Below are 26,013 nucleotides of genomic sequence, written 5' to 3'. Positions count from 1 at the left end.
AAAACATATTATTGCATAGATAGCTTATCATCTAAATATCGTTGCTCAGAATAGAAGATCGAGACATCGAAATACCAGGCAAAGCAAAATCTCTTACTCCTCAACTTATAACCATTGGCAACAATATATTTTTAATATCATTTATTAACGACACTTCAAAAGTATCATCTTGATCAGTAATGCTGAAACGACATAGACACGGACAGGAGCCCAAGCTTATAAAGATAAACGAAAAAAGATATAAATTTCTTTAAAAGACAATTTCGGGAAAATATATCTTTGAATTTATATATTATTTTTTAGTTTTTTACAGAACAAACATGTTTTTTGAATTCCAAATGAAAAAATTGATAGTTTTGCAAAAATGAAACTAGATGAATTCAATAAATGAATTTGAAATAAGAAAATTACCTAATTTGTATCAAAAGATAATTTTTATCAAAAAAAATAGTACGACAAATCTTCACGAACAGCCAATGTTTGCAGATTGCAAATTCAAGTTCCACTGAAAGCCTGATTATCAATATTTCGAATCGAATATACCCTACAAAATTTGTTCATTTTATTAAAAGCTCTACACCTTTTAGGACTATGCGCTATAGATAGGATTCTGACGAAACCATTATTGGTGATGATATTGAAATCGCAAGCATTGTCAAAAATTTAAACTTCTAAAGAAAAAGAAAAGGCGCCATTTTTTTATCAACATTGTAAATATACTTAAAAAAAAAGAAGTACGGACGAAAAATCTCAGCTCATAAACAGGCAAGAACAGACTTTTGCTGCAATATTATTTTTTATATAAAAAAGAACAAAATGACAGAGAAAAGATATATCTCATAATAACTGGACAGAAAACGCACATGTTGAATTTGAATTTTTGTACAAAATAGACATAAATATTTTAAGAAAATAATTGTCGTGGAGTTCATTATTAAACTTTGCTTCACCATGCCGAATAAAGTTTCTTTTGACGTGGAAGTTATGAGTTTTCCAATCGATTCAGTCACACGCAGTCCAAATACAAACTTCAGGATACTGGCTTCATTTGAATTTTCCCATTTTGCTACAGCGATTCAATAAAACTTTTCGCTACAGTTAAATTACGTAGTTGGTTGCTTTTTAAATAATTCTTTCCTGTCATTATCAGACAGAGAAATACCCGATTGTTTTAATTTATCTTCTAATATTTTAACATAATTCTTCATCTCTTCTAATTGACCTTGCAAAACAGCATTTGCTTCACATAGTCGAGCGTTTTCTTGAACTAAGTGTGTGACGGCCTGAAAAAGAAATTTTACGATTACTATTATTTTTTCAATGGCTCATCTAATATAAAAGTGAATTACATTTAAAAGGTAACTATATTTTGGTCTAAACTACCCATTTTTGGTTTAACAACTTATCTTTTATATGTCGTGGGATGATCGCTAGACTACCGTGGATTCGAACGCAAAATCGTCCTACATACTTGAAAATCGGAATTACGGACTCGGAAACAACAAATACCATTAACTGACCCACATGGGCCAATTAGAACCACTATAAACCACCAGGTTTGGTGACTATATCAATTTTCAATGCAATATGATAAAAACTTACGTCATTGTCACGAATGAGTGAATTTTTAGCCGCATTCTCCTCGTCCACAAAATTTGACGGAAACTTGAAAGCAGTTGCACTGTTGCTTAGATTTTTGCCCAATAGAGGTGGATGTAAGGAACCGTGTTGTGTCTGCAATTCTGACAACAGAATTGGCGTGGCCGGGAACGACCGATCGGAAAAGGTAAATGAGGAACAACCACTTAGACCGCTGTCTCTTCTTGCGAATACACTGTAACCGGGATTCTGGTTCACCGGGGTGTTTTCTGTTGGCGATACCACTTCGTGAATGGCTGAAATGTTTAATGGTTCTATTGAGTATTGCCGAGAAGGCATTTTTCTTTCATCTTTTATATTGAGATCGTTCGTCGATTTAGTGAGGTCATTGACCTGGTGTGTCGTCACGCGATTGATGGCGTGATTGTTGTTCGCAGTTTGATGCACGTGAGTTAGGGGGATTTCGTCAATGTCTTCGCCAGTACTGCCCAATCTGCCGTTAGGTAAATTGCCGTTAACGACAATATGTCTTGGGCTAGATGTAGCGGGATATAGAAACGATTTCATCACAGTACCGGTTAGTTGTACATCGACCCTAGAAGGGGACTGTGGTGGTGTTTGTGTTGTTGCGTCTATAACCGATCTTGATTTATGCGAGTTGAGTTTTGGAATGATTTTTTGCATCAGTGACCGCCTGCCGCTTCGTCCACCTGAATCAGCTGATGAACTTTTACGCACGGGAGGTGGGGTCTTGGAATGTTGTATTTGACGCAAAAGATTACGTGACGTGACGTCGGCCGACGCAAGGGACGTAGAACGACGCATGGTTGACGGAGACGATTGATATGTTGATACAAGTTCCCCTGGACTGTCAAATGCTTCGTCGTCTGCGGAAATTGTAGTAGTGTTGGAAAGTATGGTAATAGTATCTGAAATAACAAAAAATTTCATAAATTGTTGGTTTTTAAAGTGGATACCATTGGCATAAATATCACTAGACACAATTTTCAATCAGTGCCCGAAAGAAATTTGCGTCAGCGCTACTGACATTCTTATATCTGAAACCCAAACCCAGAACAACATTCATCGTTCAGACTTGTACCACACGAAACGTACTATACGTCCACACAAGGAAGTGCGTCACTTCACTTTTATGAACTAAAATTCCAAGTATAATTTCGGACAATCTCTATATAGAATAAAATAGTCTAACTAGGAACTGCGGGAACACAAAACAGGTCATTATAATAATGCTATCTAATGGAAAAAGCTGTGAATTTGGTAGATATTTATACGTTATGACTAGAGAGAAGTTACTACCGGGAATCAATCCTAATCAAATGGAATTAACACGAAGAAGTTCCCGGTAATAATTGTAAAATATAAACACCATTTTGACAGTAATACGTGCGCGTTATTTCGGTAAAGATTGACCATCTGTACCGGAATGTTTATATTTATTAATATTATACTCTTGCACGATAACCATATCACTACTTATATTGGTAATGTCAAATAAGTTTGCTCGCATTCAATCGTAACTTTCACAAGGTACCACAAGCACATGAAGGTCGATGGTCATTCTTATTCTCAAAATTTTGTGTGAGTGAGCGCTGAAACAGATAAAAGCACCGTTGAACGCCATAATAATTCGTTGAATTGGCATACTATGGGAATTGGAAATTTTTGTAGTAAGTAGAAACAATGCAACGTTGATAATGGAGCAAAGATCCAACGAAACTGAAACTGAATGCGTAGGATAGTAGAAGCGATGTATTGGGAATAGCACTATCGCGAAATTATAACCGAGTCGTTCAGTTGTAGACTGACTGTTCGTGAAAGCTTTAAGATTAGAACTCTTGATTCCAAACTATATAACAACTAACATACACTGGTTGAAATGTAACAGGCAAAATAAAATGCAACTACATGGACTGATAAAAAGACATGGTGTAATCAATAGTAATATGATACACTATATCAATATTAATAATGTTAACGAAAAAGATACATATGATGTCGTCATACTATATAAAAAATAATTTGTTAAATTCAAGTTAACAATTTGTTGTTGATAATAAACCTCATATGTGCTTTAAATGAAAACCCATGGCGACAAAACCACGCGGGCAACACATGAAAAACGATAAATTTTAGTTCAATTTTTATTACTTAATCGCAACCAATTAAGGTCGTTTAGGCTTATTGTGGTACAAGTAATGCATCAGTAATATTACCTAATTTAAATTATCGATTATGTCTATGTTTTCATTGTGTCGTAATTTATTAATATTGTTACATCTGTCCCCCCAACAAAGCAGTGTTTTCTCAACAAAGTACCGCTAAATAGGTGGTCAATGCCACAGTATATAATTTCGGTTGAGTTTAGAAAACGCAAGATAGTCAGTCCACTGTACACACTCACAGATCTTTAATTAGTTTTAATATCAATAATTATACAAATAGATTGATGCTATTTGATTGATTATGTTGGAATACGTGTCCCTGTTTTGGTGTGTAATTTCTAATATAAATTTATTATATGAGTCTCATAGTTTTAAAATATCCAGGCTTACCTCCGTTAGCTGAAAGGTCCGACTCTGACGATACAGACGATTTGTCTCTTCTGCCGTTACGTTTTACAGGGAGTTCACTATTATTTGAGTGTTGCTGCTGCTTAGGACGGCATTCTTGAACTATACGGTCTTTACAATGCTTATGACAATTTATACCACAACCTGTGTGAGAGAAAAAGGCATATATGATACATTCAATAAAAATGGCCTATTTTAATATCTGATATATTAATACTGAAAATCCATATTCAAATTTGTAACTACATCGAAAAAAAGACAAATGCAAGGAAAAAAAATTATACATGATCATGATTAAACGAATATAAACCAATCTTGGCCAAAGTTACTGAAGTTCATATTATATTTCGTTGGCGTACTCCCTGCTTTAATAAACAATTCAATAAAACTTCTCTGTAATGTGGTCGCCTGCAAGCTGCAAGTAATTTATTAGCGCTCTGTCATGATGACACATGATATTTTTCATGTTATAAATTTTTTTAAAGGTTTGCTCTCCAGAATTCTACATTTTTAATTTGTGTGTATTATGGAGTTTTCAAAATAAACTATCTATCTTCAAAGTAGGATCGTCTCTTCGCGTCTAAACTTTCTTTTCTATCAATATACCCTGATTCAAATCTCTTAGTTAAACCATCCATGGGGACACACACGCAGAGGGCGAGAAAAGTTTAACAAGCAAAATTATTTACGACATCATTCGGCCTGTATGCTAAGGTCATTTGCGTAAAACCAGTGCATAGACTATCTAACACGCTCTTACTAAACCGAAAGACACAATTAACCTAGCGATAATAAACATCCTTATTGTAGTCTGGTCTCGGTTCGTTATGATCGTTATACTTTTAAATTGGACTCATGTGACGTCACATACGCACGTATATTTCATTTGTTTCTCCAAATATGCTTAGTCTGTTTGAATAAGTACTTGTTTAAGCTTGGGGTGTGGATATTTTGCGCATTAATACAGCAACTTATAAACGTATCAAGCTTGAATACTAAATATCATAAATTCATGTAAGCGATATTTCTAATTGGACAAATATATTGGAATTCGTTTCATTAAATTCTAAATTAAAATGTTGATAAGCCACGAATCCGCATAATTTTACTCATTTCTGTGCTAACAAGATTATATATATATGTAGGTATTACATTTTCCGTCGGAATACTACAAACAATATTAGTAACAATTTTTGGGGTTACATGTTCGAAGATTGTCCAATATAACCAGTCTTATAAGTATGCAAATGAAATGTGAAAAAAAACTGAAAAGTTTTTTAGCTCAGTACAGATTTATGAGTGGAATTACATGTAGTGTGAGATAAACAACAAAGTGCGAACACGATGTCCTCATCTAGCTATGTCAACATTTTACACTAACTCGCTTACCAGATGAAATAAAATGAAAGTTGTATAGCTTATTTGACAATCCGACAAATGTGCATTACCTAATAAATATGGAAGGATGAATAATGGACGTTCCAGAAGTGTGTGTACCGATGTGGAGGTAACTAATTTTGTTCGTCTACTTTAAATCAAGTTGTGTAACGGGATTGAAACCTATGGGCAGAAGGTATATTCACTTGGCTAACACAAACATTCTCCGAACTCGTAATAGAGCTAAAATAAGGAAAAAGAGAATAAAATTATGGCCTAACCCTAACCTGGTACCACGCGCTATGGGACTACCGGATAATGAAACCATATCATACACTCAAAAATATTGGCGGTTAAATCGCTGTAACGATCCTCTGAATAAACCCAGGTTCGCTTCATTACCAACTAAATTACTACTCCAAAAAACAAGAGACCTAAGGCTAAATGTACTATTATGTTATTTTCTCACTACTCATTTTATGATCTGCTATTTTTACTTTTTTTTTAGGTTAGATTGGAATAAGCTGTGTTAGATTAGAATACTCCTACCTTTTTCTAACTTGTCTTATCCTAACCGTAAATATGCAAAGACATCAGATCGGATTGTTTTTAAAAAGAACGGCGTAGTCAGATACGCCATTCACTTTCTAAACTACGGTAAGTTGACGAATTTCCATACTATTATTTTTCTATTGATACTAGACATAGACATCACTCACTAATGACCTGTTGATAACTGGGAAAACACCAACATTTGACGCGACAGAGTCAAAGTACAAAAAATCCCATGTACTAAACGTCAACTTTGCAAATATTTTAACCAAGCTTAAACATGTATGAGCCAGACGTAATGAACTTATACGTGGTTTCCCAATAATACAAACTTTTGCTATTACTAATCTTTAAAAAATAAGTCAGATCTACTAATATTCCGACGTTAATAATATTTTGAAACGTTCCTGATTTTAATTATACAGACAAATCGATTTAATAATGTTAACAGTTATAACTTATATTTGATGTCGTAAGAGCAACATTTTTTTATAATAAAATATAACTAGTCTAATCACCCGGTAAATTACAATTTTGTTACCTAAAATAAATAAATATAAAAAGTCTAAATCAAACGTTGAGACTCCAACAAAAAAGCCAAATGATTGGCATTGCCGCATATCATAAATTGGATTGAATTCCCCGTATTTTTTTGCAAACAATATTTGTTTCGCTAACATGTTTTGTCAGACAATATAGAAAATATTTCTCCAAATACTATTCATATTTTTATTGTTGTATTGCGTTAAAATGTATCAAATATAATCACACAATGAAAATGATAAACTAAGCGTTTTCGGTGCTATTTGCAATACTGCTATTTTATCTGTGAGGGGAATTTACATGCTGTATCTATTGTTCTTTACTTCATTACAAATGGCGTAACTTTGGCCTGAACTATATGGCACATGAGTTTAAATAGGCCTCCAAAGCTTATCTATTTTCGCCACCCTATTTTATTCAGAATGAGTCTATTTCAAACTATACAACTAATAGGGTTTATACGAATAGATCAGCTTATCGCTTGAATAGTGCCTTATTCGAAGCGAATGAATTATACACTTGGTGCATACCGATTTCGACAGAATTATTCAATAATATTATGCTGAATTCGTCATACAACAAAATACCATTCGAACCATATTCTGACAAATAGACTAACTAACGTTGGGGAACTCGTACTAGCCATCATAATTGCTGTATTAGTGTCATTAGTCATCCTAGCGTTATAACAGTAACTGTAATAGTCGGAACACGTATTCGCTAAAATATTTTTTCTCGCAATTTGCTATTTTGTCTATTTGTTTTTTAACCTAAAAGGGGATTCTATAGACCATGATTGGTTATTAGACAACTGAGAAAATACGCTATTTTAACTGATATTTCGGAGTAATGAGGACATGAAACAGGAAAAGATAAAATTAGTCTAAAAATTTTCCAATACTAGCAAACATTTCACACCACTAAATACGAGTTGATATCGGTCCTCACATAGCATAAACACAATGTAAACTAGTAAATATTACCTTAATTTTAACAGTATAATATAATCAGAACGCATGCAAATGTATATTATTTAGGATTTAATACAATTACAGGTTTGCGTGCAAACAATAGCAAAACCAATTAGGATAGATTCCAAAATCAACAAAATACATTTATATATTTATAGTTTAATCATGATGTGTATAAATAGCTCAATTTGATTGACGGGAATCCAAGTCCGAAATTCAACCGTCAAAATGATCGTGTCAATTTAGGATAAAAGTATTTTAATGGAGGAACTATTATTAAAAAAACACAAAGATTAATACTGAAAAACAACGTAATTGTGAATTTTGAAAATTTACGAATATCCCAACTGTCAATATTGGAAAACAGCTAAGCCTCAAGAATCTATCAGAGAAACGTAAACTTGTTCAATAACTGAATATATGTCCATCAATTAATATAATTCTGTATTCAAAATTCGAATGAGTTGGCAAAAGTAGAAAAAATTCAATTCAATACGAATTCACAAAAGCATTATACTGACCTTTGCATTTCCATCCTTGCTTTACAAGACCCCATAACTGAAAATATAAAAAAGTGAATTTTAATTTAGGATTTCTATTAGACCGTAGAATGTGTACAACATATTGCTTGTGACAGGTTATGGAACAAATCATATTCTGCATAGCAGGAATGAGATGTAAAAAGACCACCTCGTCTAGATATAATTTTCCTAGCCATGTCTATGTTTAGATGAATACCATTTTTCGTCGTACGTAATATGCAACCCTCGTGTGGCTACCCTCAAAATTAATCAGTTGTCAAATGGTAGCCGAATACGGAAAAGAACACTCAAATGGCGATTGGCACCATATATCCATCCCTACTTCTTACTGGATTAAAATAAACATCTTTCATTGTTCTGTCTAGATTCTAATCTAGAATAACAGATATGAATTTAAAAACAATCAATGCCCATTTGTAATAGAATATATATTTGAAATCATTAGGAGAATATAAAGGCTTTTCGTTTAACACTGCACTTTATTGGCAGCGCACATCTTTTGCAGCTGCCATAAATCCGCAATCAATAACGTGCGGGGTCGATGGCGATTACGACTACATGTACATCTCTATTTTTAACTATGTACAAAGTCTATTTTCTTTTCTATAAATTAAAACAATGAATTAAGATTCTCACCAATTTTTCACATTCTTCACAAAACGTTGGGTGAAAATAAGTACTTTCCGTGAATTCGTGGGTGAAATTTTGACAAAAATCGTTTCTTCGAACGGCGCTTGCTTTCATGAAGTAATCACACATTTCTGATCGACTAATAAGTCCGTCTCTGAATATATAAGAAAAAAAATTCAATTATCAAAAATTTCATAAGCATTTGTTTTGTGAATTGTTCAATGGGATGGGATATGGGTCTCCATCATGCAATAGAACATATCAAGCTATGAATGTGAAGCAAGGTTTCACTGCATTATAAAAGTAGATCTCAACGTTTAGTTGAAAAATTGTGAAATCGTTCACAACACAAAAATACAAGGTATTTAGTTGCACATTTACTATCAATTCACGGATGTTAAAAAGTGAGGTAGGAAGTGGCCTATACAAATCATTAATACATAGGTGCGCGTTCCAGTGTTAGTTTTGAAGACCACGCCTCGCAAAAATACCGATATTTTTGTATCGGTTTGTTGTTGTCTGTTGTGTAATTGAAGGGTACACTAAATTTGACGGTAGGGGTCAAAAGGCGAAAATCCTGATACAGCTATCTCGTTATTTAAGCCTCTTTTATCCTTTAAATTCCCTCAAGACGAAGACACAAGATGGAAATTTTTCAAATCGCTTATCTATCGGAATATAAAATAAGAAGCACTACTAAAAGTGAAAGTTTATTTTCCTTCGCTAAGTATCACGACGTGTCAGGGATCAAGACTCGCTATTTTGGGGTACGTAATTGCGTGTCTACGCATGCGCTAATGCGCTGCGTGACTCTGGAATTTAAATTAGCACGCAAATGTCTATAAACTTTTGCCTAGTTTTCTTGATGTTTATTTGTAATTGAATCAGTTTCTAAATTTAAAAGAGGGTTCTTGAAAATTACGAAGCGGAAACTTTAAAGAACGCTTTTTCGCCGTTCCGATTTGACAGATCAGATTTTCTCATCACCTAGTCGAAAGTGGAATAATCAAGATAAAAAATTATGCAATTTCGACCCAATATAGCTATCACTTCTATTTTTCTATATTTCTTATAGTGTAAAATCTCTACCATAATGTTGCGTCCTACAGCACTTGACATTCAGTGTGACGTGTTGACCATTAGCGCGATATTGATCATTTGCGCGATTGACTGCTTTCGTAGCAATTTGAATATTGCTTGAGTATATGGTTATTGATTGTAATCAAAAACTGATGTTGTATTTCCGGTAAATTTTGGTCGAGATATTCGCGCAAATGACACAAAGTATTTATTCAATCCAAAAAAAAAATTTTCTTCTTACAGATTTTCAATGTGTTAGTTAGCAAAGATTCGTATACTTTCATTTTAAATATTTGAGGATTATTTTGTTTAAAGATTTTAGTTTTTGTGTCAAATTTTATGCGGCAAAGCTCGTACCTGTCGACGTCCATCGCAGAAAATGATTCCATCATTGGAAAATTATCGGTAAAACTATTGAATTCTTCTTCAGATATGAATCCGTCATTATCGTGGTCGTAAGCTTTGAAAACCGACTGAAAATAAAAATATTGTATTAATTCACAAATCTAGAGTTTTGAGCATTTTTTAGATAATTGTGAAAAAAGTAACTAGTCCGAAATATTTATACTTTTTATAGAATAATACGGAATTGTTGATGACGTTTTGGTTATAAAATTATCAATATTACAAATTTTGTGAAATTTTTGCAAATGAAATTTTGGTCTTATTCTCGATTCTATTGTGAATACGAACATTCCGTAAATTATTTAATTATTGCAATTTAATTGTAGATTAAGCACAAAAAATTTAATTTGAAATACACACCTCTACCATGGCTGTTACGTGTTGTTTGACAGTGTCGTTATCAAGCTGACATGTGAACCTTGTAAATTCAGCAAAAACCATGTTGTTCATTTTTGACGGTGAATTTGCCTGAATAAAAAATGATGAAAAATTTATTTTAATACCAAAAACTAGTTTAATTAACGAGAGGAAGTAACGGAATACGGAAAATATTGCACCCTTAACGTTTTTTCAAACTGTGAAAAAATGAAGAAATATGAGATTATTTCGAAGTTTTTACCACTAAAAGGTATACGGCAGTGAAGCTAGTGGGCAACAGTAGTATCTTTTAAACACAGAAAAATTTTGCATTTTAGGCAACACTTGGTTCGTTTCACTGTTGTTTTGAACACAATAAGAATTTTGTTTTATAAAGGTTTGAATCTTTCATCATATTCAATCAAATTGAATTGTATCTTGTTACAAAGATATTACTTTCCAGAGTTTCCTCTGAACGCCCCCCAGTCAGAAGTTTTAGCCAAATTCTGCTTGTTTTATGGATTTGTACCTTGAGTGGGTCTGTGCTCAACGAACAATGCCGTTAATGGAGGAGTCTTGCCTCTACGTACTTTGTATTTCTTCCTTGTCATATTAATATAATAGCAATGGATTTGTATATACTAGACAAGAGTATATATAAAACATGGCACGTCTCTACGTGATGTGTTTATATCCGTGTTAAAACATGTTTTTGGAGTCGTTCATATTAATTAAAGTAACTCTTACCCATTTAGCGCATTTTAATGTGGGGACAAGCTTGGCCAACGAAAAGTTACGCAACAATGTTACCCAGAATCTTATTTCAAGCGACATGTTTACCCTGAAGCTGATGAGAAAATGAGTTATGCTAGCCGAATTTCCCTACCCCATTACGATAATGTAAGATAAGACTGTGAAGCTGGATTTTGGAGCCTTATGCATAAATAACTTTCCCTTTTATACTATTATATGCAAAACTATCTTGTGCGTCGCATGTGCGATCATATTACGATAACAAATGCTGCATTAACAATTGTAAGTATAACCCAAATTATAGGCAAATGAATTTTCGAGATGGGTTGGTCGTGATCTGTAGAAGCTCGCATCGTTTGTTGTATATATATTATTTAGCAAGGGTAATATTAGAATTAATTAAATATATATTATTTAGCAAGGGTAATATTAGAATTAATTAACTAGTAAATGGCAGAAAATGATTGTGTTAAGTACTAGGGAATTAAATTGGTAATTTTAAGGAAGTTTAAATAAATACCTCATGTTATAAATTATTTTTATACTTTATGACTTGGATTAAAAATGTTATGATTTTTAAATGATGTCGAATGAACATATGGTACCAATTCCATTTGAATTGGGTCATTACATGCCAAAAACACGGCAGGTCTGGTTTTTGAAGCAATACTACATAAAACAAATCAAATCAAATGCATACTACAAATAATCGTCTATTTCAATCGAATTTTTATTTATTTAATTACATTCTCCCAAAAAAAAATAATGAATGAATTTTTGACGTCAGTTGGGAGTTTGTTATAAAAAATAAATATTAAATATAGCACAAAAAATGGCATTTTTTAATATACGGACAAATAATTGTTGAACGGCGACCTGCTCAATAGTTTACCACCCGTACGCACGTAACGAAGCAAATCATTAGCGAAAGCAAGAAAATAGAAAAACGGATTTATTTTTGAAAAAACTATTTTGTAAATCAAGGATATTTTAAATTCAAAACAAAAATCAATAATTAGTAATTTGACTAAAAATACAATTATTTATAAGTGCAATAGCCCAATAGTTAGAATATAGTAGGTTGCAAAACTTTTAAAATAGTAAGACACTTACACTGGAGACGCTATTTTTCATGTCGCGAGGTTCCCGTTGTAATGATAGCGAGTAAATTTCTTCTTCCGTATAATAAAGATATAGAGATACTCTCAATGTATTTACTAAATCTTTATTAACTTCGAATGGAAATGGAGAACGTTGCAGATTTAACATTTCCTGTATTTAAAGAAAAATAATGTGTTTTAAAATACTCGATAATTGCAGTTAATATACACTAATTTCGTAAACAGGATATAAGTGCTAACGCACATTCCAACCGAATTTCAAAAAAACTTTTTTTAGCGGTATGTCGCAGTTAGTCCGAATATTAAGCTAGTGGTGGTCTCCAACCTGTAGCACCAACAAATATATAACACATACCTGAAATGTGGATCCAATAGAAAGCATCTTTTTTACGTTTATTAAATTATCGCCGACTCGATCTGGCAATGCTGTATGTAGGCCAATGATATCCTTCATATGAATACCACTGTAAAGATAAATACACGTTGGTTTTATAAAATAAAATTAACTTTTGAAACGGCATTTCAACCACTTTCAATACGAACAAGATACCATTAATACAAGAAGAGCTATTTTAAAAAAAAAAAATCTTTCCGGTACGACATTGCCTACTGATCTTAGTACTCAATGGGTAACGTGGCGGGCATTGGGTTTAATTCGGATATTTTCAACTTGTAATGCCAACGCTCTAAGGAAAAATGGATTCTTCAATAACTGGCAACCGTCAAGTAATTAAAAGCCAAATTTAAATTTGAAAAATGAGTGAAGCAACAAATTTGAAAGTCATTGAACATATTATCAATGCTGAGTTCAGTGTATTGAAAAAAAGCAAGTCCTGGATTGAATGCTTCAAAAACTATTTCAATCCATCTAAACTACAGTAAAACAACACGAAGAACAATGAAGTCAATGGGCTAGGGATGTCAAAACTACCGGATCCGGGATATTTACATGTTTTAAACGATCTATATTTTTGATATACATATTTTGCCTATGATATAAGTGTACATACATGATGGGAATTTTGAATGTATTTCCTTCTTGTTGCTGAGCATAATCTCGCCGATAAGCTACATAATTACTTTTCGAATCCAGTAATTCTACCAATTCATCCAAAGCCTGTAATGAGTTTAAGAAACGATAAATAAAAGATATTTTTATGCAAGACGAATGCAATATCAATTCAAATAAGGATAGACAAACAATATAAAAACGAAATTGAATAGCAATATTTGGAAGGTTATCGACTCTTCGCGTATGAGTTAACGTAATAATTACACATTGACGAACTATCTGTGTATTATTTAAGATACGAATTTATATTCAAGTTCTCCAGTATTCATGAAAAAATTTCTGATTTCTACGTACATGTTTCATGTTTTTGGTACAATCAAGACTTTCCACAGTCGTCATTGATACTGATGAAAACTCCGAACATGTTGGAAAAAACTAGTCTATTCGTTTTTATACAATTTTATTTATAAAAATGGGTATATTCTCCAGTATATTCTCTGAAGCTCTCGATCCCCATACAGTTCCACACTACCAGATTCTATTATTAGTATACAAATCATTGTTTAGTATTGTTTCATCATAAAACAATTACAAGGTGATGTGATTTTTATTGAAACAATTTTTAAAAGCCATAATTGGGTATTTTATTTCATTAGGAACGAAAATTTCCGCACGAGGACAGAATCGAAATAAAATTTCAAATTTTCCTATTCCAAAAAACATGACTAGTGTCATCAATTTATTCTGTAAAACTAAAAAAGTTTAAAAATAGTACTTACAACGCCAAAACTAAGAATAAATTAGTAGAAGTGTTTAAGTGAGGTGAATTCCAATAGCAAAATCGCGTCTCATTCTTATTACACCGTAAATAAAACTGCCCTAGGTAATATCGGAGGAAATTAGTAATTACTTGAAAATTTCGACTGTAAATAATGACAACTACAAATAATATACAAATACATTGTTTCTGGAGTAATCACAAACAGTATTACCCAATAGGATCACATATCATAAATTGTTAAAAATGTATGTAATATAAAGTATTAAAATCAACACGAAACCTCGATATAGTTCAAATTTAGCTCTCAACAAAAGTATATTTCGATTTCAATATGATTATGTAATTTTTCTTAGTACAGTTTGGTAGCCAAGCCCAAGTGTAGGTATCAGTTGACACCATTGCACCAATATAAAAATAGGAACGAGGTTTTAAATTCTATTTTCAACAAGTTTCATTTTTTGATAATTTACTATGGAGGCCTTGTATATAGTTTATATATTTACATAAAAAATATATATATTTAGAAACTAAGAATCATCACTCAAATGACGAAAAAATATTTTAGCCGACAGCAAAGTTTTCGTAATACCTTAATTTTGGCCTTCGCCGGTACTAAAAATAACTACATTTGATATTTACGAAGGCGTGCTTGAACTAAGGAAAGACAAAAAATATTATATTTTGCGTCATGAATAATTCCATTTAAAATTATACAGAAAATTGATAAATCACTATAGTTTTTATTACTTGAAATAAAAGCGAGAAAAATGTTTGTTTAAAAAATGATTCACATATTCTTTTTCAGTCAGGCAATACAAGGAGTTAGGTCACCGGTTCTCGACCAGTCAGTCATTTTCAGATGGGCAACAAATATTTTAAAAGTTGCTAGAGTTGTTAAAAAATTTAGTTGAATTATATGGTAGTAGCAAGGATTGATGATGCTGTGTTTTGCTACAGGGTGGCAATTTTCATGCTAATTATTAAAGTGAATTCGTGTCCTTTTGCAGGTGGAATTGTATTTTGTAGTTTTTCCCTTATATTGAAAATCCAATGGGCCACAAACTTTTTGCGGAACAAAAATGGCACACGGAGGAAAAAAGGTAAAGAAACACAGAGTTAGAAACCATATTTAAAAGTCTGGTTTATCTACACCGGCAGTGAGGTGGTGGAGGTGTGAATTTAACCGGGACTTTAACTCCGAAAACTTTAATCCGCGATGCCAAACATATTTAAGTTGAACGTGCGACCACGCCGCGGTAACTAACTACACTAAATTATTTTTGACGCCACCTTGAATATCAAATTGATAATATTTTACATGTGCGATGGATTCTTCAATCTAAAAACACAGACAATTTACCTTTATTGAGTCTTTTGGTAGGGCCGACATAGTTTTCTTCAATCTGGCGATCGCTGTGTGTCTTAATCCACCGACAACAGCCATTAAAGTATTATAATTTCGCATCTCCCGAAGTTTCTGGAATAAATAATGACAAATAATAAGCGTGAGTTTATAAAGGGGATATTGAGTTTTTGCAACATCACATCATTCACATACTATATATTCACAAAAACAAAGAGTACAGTACATAGGAAAATATCCTCATTGGTATTTATATATTAACAGATTTTTATAAAACACACGGGTGCAAAAGCTAAGTGTTCAAACTGTACAACTTTTTTTTAGCTGAGAAAAAACGTATTATTTTTATTTATTATCGAGTTGATTTTTTGGTATGTAATATTTATATGGGGTTTCAAATTAACATGTACTATTTTCTGCCATCAATGTACAGTACAAAATTGTAATGCCAATCCAATACACTCGTTTTTTCTACTCATTCCAGAATATTTACGGAGTTATGGCTAGGCTTTCAGTAGATATAAATATACCATAGGAAATATTTCAGACGACTATTTCGCCAACCCTCTCAACCAAATTAAATTTGAGGTGAAAATCGTCGGAGAATTTTGAGGTCAAATTGTGAATGACCTCTGTCAGTATTTATTTCCTCTTTGAAAGATTTTTGTCCCAAAATGAAAGAGAGTATAATAAATAAGTGTAAATAGGAGTGGACACCCAATTTAACCATTTCAAGGTATGCCCATCCAAATAATTGCAATTTTTTATAATTCTGTAAAGACATCCGGCAGATAATAACATAACAATAGATCTCCTATATCTATCTAATGGTAAAAACGATAACAGTGCAATTTCTTAATCATCAATGTTTGTGCATGGGCCTGAGATGGACTGCGCATTCGAAGTTACTGACCATACCAAAACTTTGTTTGATTCAAAAATGTCTCCAAATTGACCAAAAACACACCTAAGTTACAATTTTGAAATTACTTTTGAAATCTACAAAAATACAACTTGAATAACATGGTATAATACCTGAATTTAAATTACCTGAGATATTTTTATGTATTTGGTGATGACTGATGCTCTTTCTTGTGGTGTATGTTGGCCCAATACCATGCATTGTACCCATAGCGTGATGTTGTTGAACAAGAAAACAGCCCGTTCTAACTTAGCATTGTTTTTGATTGTTGCGCGGATGGCATATTTGTGAAAATCTTCAAACTAAAAACAAAGAATGGAAAATAGGTTTATTTATCAACATATGACTAATAATTAATAAATCTATTTCGATATGACCCTGTACATTGATAAAGCATCTAAATATCGGGTATTACGGGAAACAAGGTCGGAAAACAAGAGTTCTTCAACAACAGTCCTTTATCACTGAGTGTAAGGTATAAACAAATCTGGCTATGTACTGAATTAGTAATTCACAACTAAAAAAACAGCCTACCGTAAGTCTTCTAAAACATTTAAATTCCAAATATGACATATGTATTGCGAGTTCTTCTGGTTCTAAGTGATGAAATACGAGAGAAACTTTTCTCCTTTTCCTACCGGCACCTTGTGGTGGTCGCACTGAAAGACGATCTGTTCTCATCCATTTATAATTTCCCCTGAAAAGCAAATTGTTTATAGATTTTCAATAACAGCTAGGGCATTTGAGTACATCCCAAAACTTCTTGTACAATAAATAGGTAATTTTGAGTAGAAATACAAATAAATCATGATCAGAATATAAAATGTTTGAAAAATGTCGTTCTAACTGAATCCGAAATTGAATGTGTGCTGAAAAGTTCATTTCAATATCGAAAATAGAGAAAATTTCTGTTTTAAGGACATTGACTGAGCAAAATTGTGCAAGAGTGTGACCTGGCCAGGCTTTACAAGACAATAAAAATGACAAAAAAATATGATGACAAGTTATTGAGAACACTTAAATTGATATTGTTTTAATACGTCAATGTCAATGCTAATTTTAAATTTCCAAAACGCAGGCAATATTGATCAAGCTTATACGACGATCATATATTTAGTCCCATTGTCTTTAGTTGCTTAAATTATGTTTTAAAGGAAAGTATCAATTGGGTTCACATTACTTTAACATGCTGAATAATAGTATTACGTCAAACTATTAATGACTAATAAAAAAAATTGGAATGTGCATAAGATGGCGTCATAACACTCTGTCAACTCTTTGGACTCGTGAACTCTTTACGCAAAGACTGGATACGCTTATACGCGAGGGATGAGAGTTTTCAAAATGTTTTTTTCAGAGTAAATATGTTTACGTTCAAATTGATAACAGTAATTTTATTTTGATTTAGAAATCTGATACTTTCGTCCTCCATTATTACTAAATATGGACATATGTGCGAATTATCGTTCTATTCGTGATTCAGGGCATTACAAAAGACTTTATTTTTGAAGAAATAAAATGATCAAAGCTGGGATTTTGCATGGAAAAGTAATTATTTATTTTAAACTAGATCAATAATTCGATATGTAAAGGTTAAAACAACCCACATTCACAAGGGTTACAAACATTTGTTCATCCGCCTAGCGATAGCCGAATATTAAAACAAAACTTGGTTACTGCTGGATAGCTAAATGCCATTAAAAGTTATGAAAAGTAACTACACCGATGGCACCGTTTGCATCGACTGTGGTTTTCCATATTTTTGCTTGAGAAATATTTATATATTACATGAAAATTACATCATCTGGCTGTCTGGAATGTGGTTTTTATGTTGTTGTCAACAGGTAGCCTGCTTTCATTTTACATTACTCCAGAATAAATATAAGTTTATGCAAACCAGATGAGAGAATGGAACATTTGAATATATAAATTCATCCAAATCTGACACTCTACATACAATGTTCAAAAAACTATTGTAAATAGGATTAACTTTACTCTTGAATTTGGGTATCACGCTTAGTAAATATCAAAACCAAAATCGCTCGAAATTTGAGATATAAATAAAGTAATATGAGGGCATTTCAATTGAATTGTTCCTTTATATAAGGTTCATATCATGGCTTTGTAAACGTTCTCAAATTGTGCCTGAAATCAAACCATTGAGTATTCTTGCATTTAATCATGAGAATGCGTTTGCATATCACACATTCCATGCTATGATTCTTATGATGGATAGATCGAAACTTGCGTGGGTATTTTTAAATTTCTTTGAAACAATATCATAGTTCGAATTATTTGCATGTAAGACGATGCGCAACTGATATTTGGATGAAAATGCTGCATCCTGTAATGATTCGCATTTAGCATGAATCGAAGAATTCCAAATATGATATCAGTATCAGAGTATGCTTTATCATGGTTTTCCGACTGTGGCTATTTCAAAGCATAGTACAAAATTGCCACATTCTTGCGTAATAATCGAAGAATGAAACGTGTACTTTGAAGCGTTAAAATGAAACCATTGGAACCAAAATATTTGTCATTGATATAATTGTACAAGAAGTTATTTCTACATTCAGGACATTTTGCTAGACGAATTGGACTTTTAAATCTATGTGATTTCGTATACAATCAAACCCGTCAAAAAAATAATAGTTCGTTTTAAGCTATATATATATATAAGTCAGGCCTAACGGAAGTTTGAGAATAGAACCTTTTGCATAAATGAAAATGGTAATTTTGTATCTATCTGTTCCAGGATGGTACTAAGTTTTATTAAAGAAAGAGGCCGATTAACAATAATCAAGTTTGTTACATTTCATATTTTATGGTGATACTTTATACCAGTCCAGACATGCATTTGTAAAATATTTTTTGTTTCCGGAATCAGCCGAAAAGAGACATGGCGTTGACAATGTGTTTACCTGATACTTTGATGTGAATATCGTTCCATTTTTATCAAAGACAGCACAATCACAACAATAAGATGTCGTCTATCAAGATTGCATCGTAAAATACTTTATCGAAAATCTTCAAAGAGGTTTGGTTAAATGCATCATTCAATGGTTTTAATCAAGTTTATTATCAAATTAAGCACGGCGCATATATAAATTTAGTATTTTTAGTGGGTATCTGAATTGGAACAAACATGGCAAATTTTTATCACACCTTGTTTACGTCCGCCAGATTATCAGCGAATGAAACGAATAAGTCAAGGACACGCCCTTGAGCTAATAATCACAATTATTTCAAACGAGGATTCTGTGAAGCTTCCGAAATTTTTATTTCATACGATATTCCCTCGCCAAGAATAGATAACTCCGTGCCCGGTTAAACAAAACCCTCGGATTAACGAGAACCATATTGTATTGAACAGTTATTAACTGATGTATAGTAACTTAACTTGTGTGCATAGCACACAAATATGACCCACCCATACCAATTTCATGTTTTTGATATAAGTAAAAGCCGATTTCGCAGTTTTTCACTTTTAGACAATTGCCAAGCCATCATGGCAATGATGGAACAAGCATAAGAAGTTTCCTATCCACAACCAGTAAAGTAGATAAACAAGACTGTCGAAATAATTCTACGGTCCTAGAGCAAGAACCAAGATCCATCAAAACGCTGTCAAAATGCTCAGCCGATTTTCAAAAATTTTATTGGGGTAAAACAGACAATCCTACATGGATTCAATGCTATTTATGTCCACTACGCAATAGCAAACAAGGAAATAGTCACGGGAAGCAGTGATATTTTTATAATGCAGTCACACCACAACTTTCTCCCGACACGAATCTGAACTAGGAGACAATAATTTACCGCATTCGAAAGATTATTTATCTTTTTTTTACGTGGTTGATTCAACACTGTGTCGGATCGGGTTCAGGTATAATCTTATGCAGACGGTTTAACATGCCACTAAGTTAATATTTAGCATATGCTGGGCAAAAATAAAATGAGCAACTCAAACGCCAACAGTATACATACATACATACATGTAGGCAAATCAGTCTAATATAAGACAATGATGCAATAGATTATGACATTCTGGAGAATGTGGGCAAGTAAGAGTTACATAATTATATTTACGAATCCCTGTTAAGTCCTACGATACATACATGTTGGTTTACAGATTATTTTTAAACACAATGTTGTGCTTTTTCTGGAAAATTGAAAGATTCGAACTTTATATTGGAATCACGTTGGTTCAAAATCATTACAGCTTTCAACCCTGATCTCATGACATGCGGGTTGAATTTTCTGAGAAATGCGGATGAGTCAGGAAACATGATTTATTTACTACACGAAATGAAAATAATAAACCAAGCAGACATTTACGAAACAAAAATGTTGAAAACTCCGTCGTTTTTCAATATTATATCTTATGCTTCAGCTTCCACCATGTATACATAGTATATATAGTTTATGCAAAGCCAGTCCTTTATTTGGAAAGAAATAACTACGATTTGGTAATGCTTATCCGCAGGAATTAACCGTCCATTCATTTAACTGACAAATTCATGTCGAATAAAAACATAAAATCATTTATTATATTCCTACCTATTTGATAAGTCAATGAGTGAACTGTCGACGTCTTCGTTTTTCGCTGTCATAAATTGCAAATTTTTTACGGCTTCAACCAGAGCCGCGTCAAGATCAAACGCATGAGGAAACTCCTTCATCCAGTACCTAAAATGTTTATTAAAAAAAAACTTTTTTAATATAAAATTTATTACTCTGGACACACATCGACGTTGTATTATGGGATGCTGATTTTAGAAAACTGGAAATCCTATAGTGAATGTATATGCTTAACTGTAGAATCAATTTGGTTTCATTTCCAATATTCGGGAAAACTATACCTTGCATACCTTATTGCAAAGAAAATCTGCCTTTTCATTTCCACAGTTGTATTTTCGTCTTCGAACAATTGTGAGAAGAGAACTACCAATTGTTCTGACGTCATAAACCACGGATGAGTGAGGAAAAGAACTCTTGGAAATTCGGAATCCCCACATTCGCCATTTTCATCTGTGAAAACGAAACATGAAAATCATGAATTCTTTAAATTATTTGCATAAACATTCATTGGCCAATTGGGTATGTTTTTATTCACTCTTATGTATAAATGGAAAGAAAGGAAGGACCAGTGACTAAACGAACCTTTTAAATATATTTCCAAAAATAGAGAAAAAAATTAGTTAAAGATCAGATTCTTAAGAATATTTGCTCAAAACAACGTCACGCGCATTCACTCATAAGTTAGAAAACTCATCTTTGAGGAAAGTTACGATAGGCCATTGAAAGTTACTTAAGTCTTAAGCCATATTGATTTATGGTGGTGTATTACGCAATAAAATTCGTTTGACGTGAGTCTTTGCATAGCATACATCACATATGACAAATCCATATTATCCAATTAAATAAATATAATATCTTAACCTATATCTTAAGTCATAACTCATAAGTGAGTCAAAAATCATTTGATGAAGATTGCAACATTATATCTTAATCCCAATTGCAATTGAAAATATGACTCGAATGTGTGTGGGCTTCTATTTTGAACTTTTTAGGTTCATCTTATGCAAAAAACACTCGTAATGCAGTAAAATATTTTTTGGAACGATTATTGATGGAGTTCTTCCATGTATCAAAAATATTATTTATCGATACTCCAGTCGTGACAAAATAGCTACACTTTGTACAAAAACATACTTGAATTCTTTAATTGTCTTTCAAAATTACGACGACTTGAATTAAAATTACCCTCGTATTGTGAATACTGTACGGACGAAATATAGTTCGGGTTTACTATGCTGGTGGTAATCAATACAAATAAATATTAGAAATATTCTAACCGTTTACTTACCAAAATAGGAAGCGCATTTTTTAACTAGAAATTCCACTGAAGCTGGTTGGTGGAGACTGCTATCGTAATCCGAGTTTTGTTGTGGAGTTCCATCTTCGGACGCAGATAGACTTTTCGTATCACTGATTTTTTTAGAAACGGGAGAACGTTGGCCAGAACTTCCACTCCGAAGTCGATGGTGTGCCATGACGATAAATCCAAGCGATGAACTTCTTCTACGTTCTTTTTCAGTGTTTGCTTGCGGTCGTTCAATTTCGTCAAAAGATAATCGAGATCGATTTAAACGAAATCGACTTAGCAATCGGAAACTCCGTTGCTTATTTGGAAAGACCGGCAAAGATCCACGACGGCTGAAATATGATTCCATTTTAAAATAAAATTAAAGAAAACAAATTCGAATTTTCCCATCAGTTGAGAGTGGACAAAATAGGCGACTGGGGTAGATTCCTGCTATTCCGAGGACAATAGCGTCCTTGGGATGAGGTCTTTTCGTATATAGATAGAGTATAACAAACCAGATAAAAATTGCATAAAATACATTACGGTAAATAATTTTTCAATGTGATGTTAATAGTCTTCGAAGATTCATTCCTTCGATATAATACTCCATTATCCAGTTAACAATATCAATTTTACGTAAAACTCAATACTTCATTCATTTTAAATATATGTTGAATATAGACAATAAGATTTCACCTTCTTGGGATAGTCTTTGGATGCTCCTCAAATGTAGCTTGAGTTGACGCTCTTCGACACGCTTTTTTGTGACCGCAGCTGGCTAGTAAGCTTTCCAATGAGTTCCGTCTTGGAAGCTGTGAGGGGGGTGTTGATTTGTCTATATGGTCTTGTGTTCTAACATATGAAAACTCCTTCGATAAAACGACGCAATCTTCGTGGATTGGGTCCTGAACGAACATAGTACAGGATGAAAATATATATCCCCAACAAGCTCAAAAAACGAGTAATAATAGTCGCTTCGATGTACAGGCTGTAAATGCAAATGCAGTGAACAACTGAACCATCTATTTTAGCGTCATTAGGAATTGTCCTAATATATAAATCTAACTTTGATCAAACATGAGTGTCGGATAAGACTTATATCTACTGTGCAAATTATTCACAGCTCATATTTGATCGAATATATAATAAAAAAAGCGAACCATTATGACCGGGTTAACATTGTTATGATGACATATAACACGTATGCTATGACAAAACACCATCCGGCCCACTGCACTATCGATTGGAATTGTAAAAGTACCAACTCCAGCGTGAATCAGAAAGTATGTCTGAGGATGAAAGTTAATAGAAGGGTGAGCCAATTTTAAACCAATGGAAAGAAAATCATCATCAATATTTTTAGATCCAATGATTTATATGTAATCGAATAATCATATCTGTGAGATAAACTCAAGTTACAGTTTAGGTTAGGGACAGTCACCACTTAAAACTCTGATACACAAGAGTTTACAGACTTTGAATCATGATTACCAACACTTAGCACGGCGGTTCGATAACTCAATTGTCAACACTTAGAAAAACGATCCGATTCTTTAGAAGTAAAAGATAACGAAAATGCAGCAACTTGTGGACAAGAGTAAAAGTGTGCCAAACCTGTAGCTATGTACCTGTACCTGATAGCCTATCAAAGTTAAAGCCATAATAAAGAAAATGGATAATTTACCACGGTAATTTGAACAAACTCTTGGCTATCATCGCCGTTCAAAACGCCGGGTTCAAAGTTCATGTGCAACATCTCATACCTTCCATTACAATGTGACTTACTGCCTACCAATGGCTTCTCCTGTCTAAGGAGTAATATTTACCACATATACAAGAAAAAAAAACTCGTTGCGGACATACCATGAAGTTGTTTGGCTTATGTAAAATATATTGTTAAATTTGGGCAATTGAAAAGCCATGGAAGATTGATGAATCGGCTATTTCAACAGCAAACAACCAATACTTGACAATACAATAATTGAGTACGATGCACAAATTATGCAATTTAAATTAGAATACAATGCCGAAGTCCAGGCAATATAATGTAAAGCGTAGTTTCTCAGTAATTCCAATTGTGCTCAGATTCTAAACTGAATTTTTTGATATTTTACTAAGTGAGAGTCACTACCAGTTGTTTATATTAACTGCTGTACGCGTGTTATTCATGCTTGATTGGGCAAAATTCTGCCCTGGCCACATATAACGCAAATACAGTGTGCGGTATTGAGGATTTGTGTATTTGAAGCAACAGCAGCTCGTGTTTAATACTCACTGTATCAGACATGACGCTTCTCAATCGAGGTCTTCCGTATCTTCTCATATTTGTGGTCATGATAATTTCTTTTTTAAAAGTACGTTCCAAAGAAGCGTTTTCAATATTATAAGAATTACTTTTGTATGGAAGGCAGTTATTCTGCTGTCCCATTTCAACACCACCTAAGAGTGGCAAAGTATTGTTCTGTATAATGTAACCGAAATTGTGAAGCAATATTCGGTTAAAGAATAACTCGCATAACCCGCATCGAAATCCATAGTATGCCTAAGGGGAGGATTGTTTTTATATCTGTGTAACATCTTTTCCATTGTTACCTACGGTGCCATGTATTATATAAGAACAAAACCTGAATGACAACAGTTTGAAAAATGCTTGACTATGATACATACACATTTTCTAGTGTTTTAAGATGCAAAACGTCCAGCCTTAACTTTGCCCAAGTCTGAGTTAGTTCACTAATATGTACATCTGCCTAAGTTGCATTTATGATTAAAAACCAACTTGCAACACAATGTATTCCAAAAATAATTTTCAATTTTCACGACACTGGGTTCTTTGAGAACATCATTCTGTTCTGATGTGCATACCAGGTTTATTATGAATAACAATGCGACTCACTCGTCCGAACTATCCTTTCACTGCTTTTTAATGCATTTGATCCACCCGCACTAGGGTAGCGATACTGACTACCGTCCAGGAAATAAAAATGATAACCGGTTTGAGGAATTCTGACTGTATATCGAATATTGTACGCAAAGTACAATGGTCGAATAGGTCCACGCTGCTGTACTCACTCTTTGTCACTGTTTTTTGGACTGTTGTAAACTTTCTCCTAAATTTGACCCACGAATAGCCATGAATGGAGCCCGCGTGACTCTCCAAAGTATCTACTATACAAAACGAACGAAGTTTCATCAGTAAAGTTTTAGAGGGAAAACCGTTGGTGGCGAAAAAAGAAAACACCTTTTCTATACCGTGAATTCCACCGAAAACAATAACAGCACGAGTTTGATGACTCACTGAAAGGTATTTTACATAAAAAACAACGCAATATCTATCAGCAATATGCAATTTTAGTTACTTGCCAAGCGTCCCACGAGACAATGACGTTTATCATAAGATTGGTTAGCAAAATGAACCAAAAGTATAAAATTACCCAAAACTCTGGAGTTATTTCAGACTAATGATAATTCCCATCGGGTGTGCCTTCGACACCCAAAATGCCATGAATTGTAATAAAAATATGTTATATGGACAACCA

At 33.2% G+C, this 26,013-nt stretch overlaps 1 protein-coding gene across 1 annotated transcript; it reads right to left on the bottom strand.

The window, feature by feature from the left end:
* Positions 1-126: 126 nt before the first annotated feature.
* On the bottom strand, positions 127-24,991 carry LOC120331167 (uncharacterized). The gene is made up of 18 exons (XM_039398211.2): positions 24,750-24,991; positions 23,171-23,379; positions 22,475-22,824; positions 21,477-21,636; positions 21,166-21,294; positions 17,137-17,299; positions 16,731-16,904; positions 15,678-15,794; positions 13,535-13,641; positions 12,880-12,988; positions 12,517-12,675; positions 10,654-10,761; positions 10,246-10,361; positions 8,815-8,962; positions 8,158-8,194; positions 4,176-4,337; positions 1,603-2,528; positions 127-1,283 (listed from the first exon to the last, which is right to left on the bottom strand). Exons 1-18 carry the CDS (start codon positions 24,900-24,902, stop codon positions 1,104-1,106), a joined length of 3,507 nt encoding a protein of 1,168 aa, XP_039254145.2. The 5' UTR covers positions 24,903-24,991; the 3' UTR covers positions 127-1,103.
* Positions 24,992-26,013: the final 1,022 nt, after the last annotated feature.

Source organism: Styela clava, chromosome 6 (assembly GCF_964204865.1).
Source record: "Styela clava chromosome 6, kaStyClav1.hap1.2, whole genome shotgun sequence".
In the NCBI taxonomy this organism is placed as follows: domain Eukaryota; kingdom Metazoa; phylum Chordata; class Ascidiacea; order Stolidobranchia; family Styelidae; genus Styela; species Styela clava.
This window is presented reverse-complemented; position numbering and strand designations above follow the sequence as displayed.